The sequence below is a fragment of the Myotis davidii genome, unplaced genomic scaffold (assembly GCF_000327345.1).
Source record: "Myotis davidii unplaced genomic scaffold, ASM32734v1 scaffold551, whole genome shotgun sequence".
NCBI lineage: Eukaryota > Metazoa > Chordata > Mammalia > Chiroptera > Vespertilionidae > Myotis > Myotis davidii.
This window is the reverse complement of record NW_006283788.1, coordinates 1,766,572-1,772,427: the sequence shown is the minus strand read 5'-3', so window position 1 is coordinate 1,772,427 and position 5,856 is coordinate 1,766,572. Positions and strand designations below refer to the sequence as shown.

At 53.8% G+C, this 5,856-nt stretch overlaps 1 protein-coding gene across 1 annotated transcript in view; it reads left to right on the top strand.

Moving 5' to 3' along the window:
• Positions 1–34: 34 nt before the first annotated feature.
• The window catches only part of TLE6 (transducin like enhancer of split 6), a 12,276-nt gene continuing 6,454 nt past the window's right edge, over positions 35–5,856 (top strand). Inside the window, exons 1-5 of the mRNA XM_015567025.1 lie at positions 35–106; positions 730–822; positions 1,804–1,877; positions 2,219–2,264; positions 3,258–3,299. Coding sequence (XP_015422511.1) covers positions 754–822; positions 1,804–1,877; positions 2,219–2,264; positions 3,258–3,299 — 231 coding nt within the window. The 5' untranslated portion in view covers positions 35–106; positions 730–753. The remainder of the gene's footprint in view (positions 107–729; positions 823–1,803; positions 1,878–2,218; positions 2,265–3,257; positions 3,300–5,856) is intronic.

Below are 5,856 nucleotides of genomic sequence, written 5' to 3'. Positions count from 1 at the left end.
CCCAGGCCCCCCGGGTGAGGGGAGGGGAGGGGGCTTCCTCTTGGCCTGAACTTGGCTGACCTCCGCGGTTTCCTTCTGGCTCCTCTGAGCCTCTATTGTAAGGGAGGTGAGTAGGCCCCGGGCCTTTTGGAGGACTCCAAGGTCACAGGCTGGTAAGGAGACTTGGAGGGGCATTGAGGGACAGAAGCAAAGGGAAGAAGGGACTTGATGCAACAAGAGTGATTATGGTGGAGCGGTCTCTTTCCTCCGACCTGAGACATTCCTCCTCATTCACCTGGCCAACTCTTACTCATCCTTCAAAACCCCTTTCCGATGGTGTTCTCTCGGCCTTTGGGAAATGGCCTCAAAACTGAGGTTGAGCCTTGGTGTTCTTCTCTGGGTCCCCCACGCTCTGACTGCCCTCCCCAAGCCCTGATTTTCCCAAGCCCTGACTGTTCTGGACACATCATAGGGGGACACATCACAGGGTGAGACCTCAGGGGCCCGACTATTAATCAGCACAGCTGCAGGCATCAGAGTGTTTGATGAATGGACATAAACTGTGGGGAATGCAGTGGGGTGCTGGAGGTCAGCGGTGGGGTTGGGGGCCAGGACTGCAGACTGGGCCCCGCCCGCAGTGGAGACCAGGGTGAGGGGTGCAGGAGGCCCAGGCAGGGGTGGGGCTGGTCAGTCACTGTCACTGCCTTAGCTTTCTGCCCTCAGGACCTTCCATTTTCCTGTTGCTTTTAGAGTCCTGGTGAGTACTACCTGAAGATGACCTCTTCTGGCCATCCCAGCCCCCAGGGGCACCCTCCATGGATGGTGAAGCCCCCAGGAACTTTGGTGAGGAGGGAGAGGATGTGATATGGCATTCACTTCTGGGGGGAGGGGAAGGACCTGGGGGCTGGGCTCATATCTAATTCTCCTGCTGCTGCTGCTTTTTTTTTTTTTTAATCCTCACCAGAGGATATTTTTTCCATTGATCTTTTAGAGAGAGAGGGTGGAAGGGAGGAGGAGGGGAAGAAAGAGGGAGAGGGAAACATGGATGTGAGAGAGACACCTAGACTGGTTGCCTCCCACACAGGCTCCGACCAGGACTGGGCCAGGGATCAAATGTGCATCCGAGGTACAAGGTAAATGCCCTTAACTCGGAGGCAAACCAAGATCCTTCGTCTGCAGGCCAATGCTCTAACCACTGAGCAACCGGCCAAGGCTAATTCTCCTTCTGATGGAGGAATATGGGGTGACTGGCCAGGCCTTGAAGTTGGGGTCACTAACCCATCATACTGACAGATGCAAAGGCACTTGCTTTATATATATGTTTTTTAATGATATTTAGAGAGGAAGGGAGAGGGAGAGAGAAACATCGATCAGCTGCCTCCTGCACGCCCCTGATGAGGGATTGAGCCCAAAAGGGACCCAGGCATGTGCCCTGACCTGGAATCTAAGGGGCACCCTTCCTGTGCATAGGGCGACGCCCAACCATCTGAGCCACACTGGCTAGGGCGGCATTTGGTTTTTAAAAATTAAACTTACTTCTTATGACCCAGGTGTAAAACACATGACTATATCATCTGTTTTGTTAATATTTTCCAAGCAAAATTTCCCACCCTCCAGATGTTACTTCCCGGAGATGACCATTGCGAACAGTTTAGGCCTGGACTGGGCAAATTTCTTCCATAAAGGGCAAGAGAGGGAATACTTCAGATTTTTAAAGCAAGGTGCAGAATGAAAGGTACTCTGTGGGTGCTTAAGTAACAAGAGAGAAGGCAAATTACCTGCAGGTTTCGGAGATCCCATCTCACACTCCGTCAACCCTTCCAGGCTCCTCATGAGGCCAACACTCCAGGCCTGAGCACTCAGGACATTCTGGCTCAACTGAAGAAGCAGTTCCCCAGGTGAGGACAATGCATGGGGGTCAGAAGTCCCTCTGTGGTCCTAGACCCCACGGAGGGAAAGAATCCTATCTGCTGTCCGGGCGGCTCAGAAGTCCCTGACCTCAAAGACAGGACCAGTAACGGGGAAGCCTGAAGCACAAAGGAAGCCAGTAATCCGAACCCTGGCTTTTATTTAAATGTTTGGTTTTTGTTGTTGTTTAGTGTGAATTTGCATGCGTTTAATTTTATAGATGTATTTAAATGCTGCACTAAAACTGTATTCATCTTGACACTGCTCTACATGTGGTCCTGCCTGCACCTCCCCCCCCCCCCCCCCCACAGCTGGTCTTTCTTCCCCACAGGTTCCCTCCTCACCTGCGGGCACAGGTGGACAGCCTTTACTACTTGGTGAGCCACAAACCAGACAGCGTCTTTGGGCAGCCCCTGGAAAGGCTGTTCTGTTTTAGCCCCAGGAACAGGGTTTTGAGACAAATTTATTTTGCTAACTTTGGGCAAGTGAATTACCCCATTGAACCCCAGCTTCATGTGACTTTTTCTTAATAATAATCTCACTGTGACAACTGAAAATTCCATCTTTAAAGGAGCGGCTTCTTTAGCTCACAGCACATGACTAGAGTCCTGCCCTTGAGGCGTGTATGTTCTAGTGTGCCATGTTTTCTAGAACTTTCCATGATGTTCTATGTCCACAATGTCCAATATGACACCTGCTAGCCACATGTGGCAATTGAGCACTTTGTAAGGATCTGAATGTTTAACTGGTTTAAATTTAAATAGCCGCACTTGACTGGTGGCTACCCCATTGGACAGGGCAGCTCTAAGGGGATGAGAGGGACAAGGAAGTAAATAGAAAAAAACAAAATTAAAAAAAAAAAAGTCAGAATTAAAAGGAAAATAGAAAAGGATGAGCGGAAAATGAGTAAAGATTTTGAGCTAGGGTAGTCAGAAAGGGCTTCTGAGAGGAAGTGGTGGCCACAGAAGATAAGGGCTCCTGCTACCCCTCGAGAGAACAGGGAAAGGTGTTCCAGGCAGTGGGTACTGTATGTGTAAAGGCCCTGGGGCAGGATTGTGTATGACGCCTTGGAAGAACAGTAAGGAGGCCAGTATGCTTGGAGCAGAGTGAGCAAGAGGGTGAGAGAGAAGGGGTGGGGAGAGGTCTCTGGGAAGGCCTTTGACCTTCACATCTAGAATGAAATCCAGGGGTCTCCCTAATTAGCTCTCATTTCGAGGGTATGAAGTGCCATTCTCTTTGATGAGAGCAGGGACCAGAGAGGTAAAGTGACTTGTCCAGGGTCACACAGCTGGGGAGAAGCATGAACAGCATTCAAATTCTGCCCACTTCCACTGACCACCGCCGGTGTGACCCCTGTTGTTCCTTTGTAGCTCCAGAAGATTCGGCGCGATCTACAGGAACATCACAGGCAGGTGCGTCGCCAGGAGCTCTGGGTACAGCTGCCTCTCCTGGAAAGGCAGGGGAGAAGAGGGAGAGGTGAAAGCAGGGTGGGGGCGGGGGCAGGTCATTCCAGGCTTTTTGGGCCTCATAGGACTTGTGCTTTTTACCCCAGGGTGGTGGGAGCCCTGGAGGGCTGTGGGCAGAGGAAGGGTGGGGCCTAGAACCCTCTGGGATATCAGTGGATCCACACATCTTGGGAGTATATCTCCCATCCTCTCTCTGAGCCTCTTCTTCCTGGCCTGCTCCCTGGGTTCGTGCGTGGCTCAGATGAGTCCAGGAGTGTTTTTCGCACTTTGCAGGTCAGTCGCTTCAGCTCTGAAGGGCCTGTTATGTGTGCCAGACATACCTGGATTACCCTCTTCCTTGTGTCTGAGAGTTCTCAAGGGCCTGGCTCACATCTGAGCCAGGGACAGGTCCGCACCGGAGGCCCTGGCTCCCTTCACAGGGCGCCTTGCCCAGGCTGCAGCATGACTTCCACCCCTGCCTGTCCTCCTGCCACCCGGCCTCTTTCTCCTGGGTGCTGGCAGGGCTTTCTGCCGGTGCCAGATGTGCCTGGCAGAAGGCCAGGGCCATGTCTGCGATTTAGCAGGGGCTGGGGTGGGCAGCTCAGGGAACTGGGAGAGACAGATGGGGGAGAGGCAGGAAGCAACCAGAACAGTTATTCATTCAACAGATATTTATCTATCACCTTGCCAAGGGCTGTTGTAGGCGCCAGGAAAATAGCAGAGAAGAACACAGACAAACCCTGGCCCTTGGGGTGAGCGGAGCTTGGTAAATAGAGGTGTCAGATGATGAGGGCTGGGCAAGGTGGACATGGAATGGAGCAGCCCCCGGGGGACGTGGGGGACCAGATTGGGAGTGGGCTGCAATTCAGGGTGGCCAGGAAAGACTCATTGAGAAGGTGACATTTGAGCAGAGAACTAAAGGAGAGGGGAGCGGACCATGAAGGTATCTGAAAAACAGCACGTGCAAAGGACCTGGGGCAGTACCAGGCCCGGCATGCTGGGGAAACAGCAAGGAGGCTCTTGTGCCTGGAGCAGAGTGAGATGGGGGAGGCAGCGAGGGCAGGCTGTGCAGAGCTGTGTGGGCCACGGTGAGGACTTGGGCTTTTACCACAGTGGGGATGGGAGCCCTGGAGGGCTGTAGGCAGAGATAGGACCTGACTCAGGTGCTCACAGGCGGTCTCTGGCTGCTCCAGGGAGGACTGACTGTAGCTGGGCGGGAGCTGTGTGGGGGTTGGCGGACCAGGTGACAGATGTGTGGGAGTGTCTCACACAGTTATGTGGTGAGAAGTAATCAGATTGTGGACTGTGTTTTGGGGAGGGGCCAGAGAGCTCTTACTGAGTCTCAAGACTTAAGGGGGACAAGGCCCCAAGATGGGCCGCTTCTGTTGCTGCTCAACCCAGGAGCGTCCTCCCCACTCCCAGGTGATGATTCTAGCAGCCTTGATGGCCTTTTGGTCCCCAATAGACCATTTCCCCCTCCCCCTCTTCTCTATTTCCCTCTCCTTGTTTTCCCAGCCTCCTTGCTGTGCATTTAAAATCCCAAGCTAGCAGCAGCAGCTGAAGCCAGCCGCTACTCCCACTCCCACTACTCCCCATGTCTGCCGCACACAGCTTTCCCCTGGGAGGGCCAGCTAGCAGGCAGGAGGGAGCAGCACTTTTCATGCTGAGTGCATTAAAGTGCCAGTAAATTGCGCATTAACGAGCCAGGGCGAATTGGGGAAGGCTCCCCTGGGCCTCCTGCGGCTGGGAGGCCCAGCTGGGGAATCCATCACTGCTGGCCCCAGGAGGCAGCCGCCCTATGCTCTGATGGCTCAGAGAGGGGCTCCCACATCCCAGACCCTCCCACCACCCCCCTGTTTGCCCAACAGGCAGGGGAGGGACCAGGCTGTTCCAAGAGGCCTGTAAACACTACCTGGCTGCACCTCCCCGCCCCCCCACGCCCTCTCCCACTCCCCGTCTCCTCTAACTTTGGGAAATTGGCTTTGCTTTTCTGGGCCTTAGTTTTCTCGCCTGCAAAATGGGAATGGCAGCAATGCCTATGAGACACCTGACTGCCATTAGTGCTTATGCTGTGTTTCCTTATTATCTCTCTTTGTGAATCAGAACATTTCCCCGGTATTTTGGAGTCTGCCCTGGGCCAGACGACTTTGAGGGGCTGCTGGAGGGGAGTGGGAGCTGTAGGTAGCAGACAGCGGTGCCATCCTAAATGGTAGCCATGGGCACATGTGGCTATATGACTTAAACAGGTGGCACCAGTCACATTTGGAGTGCTCAATAGCCACGCAAAGCTGGCAGCTACCCCATTAGACAGGCCGCTCTAGCACCATTTGCTGGCACTATGTTTCGTCCGGTACTGGCTTAAATATAGCTGCACATGCGCACATCTCCACATGCACTGGCTGGGAGGTTCCAGCCTTGTTTGCTCTTGTCCTCAGCTGGAGGCACGTTCTAGGAACCACTGTCCTTGGTTCTAGGCGCTTGTGCCACCTGGTTCGCAAGCCACTGGCCCCACGTGGCTGCTGAG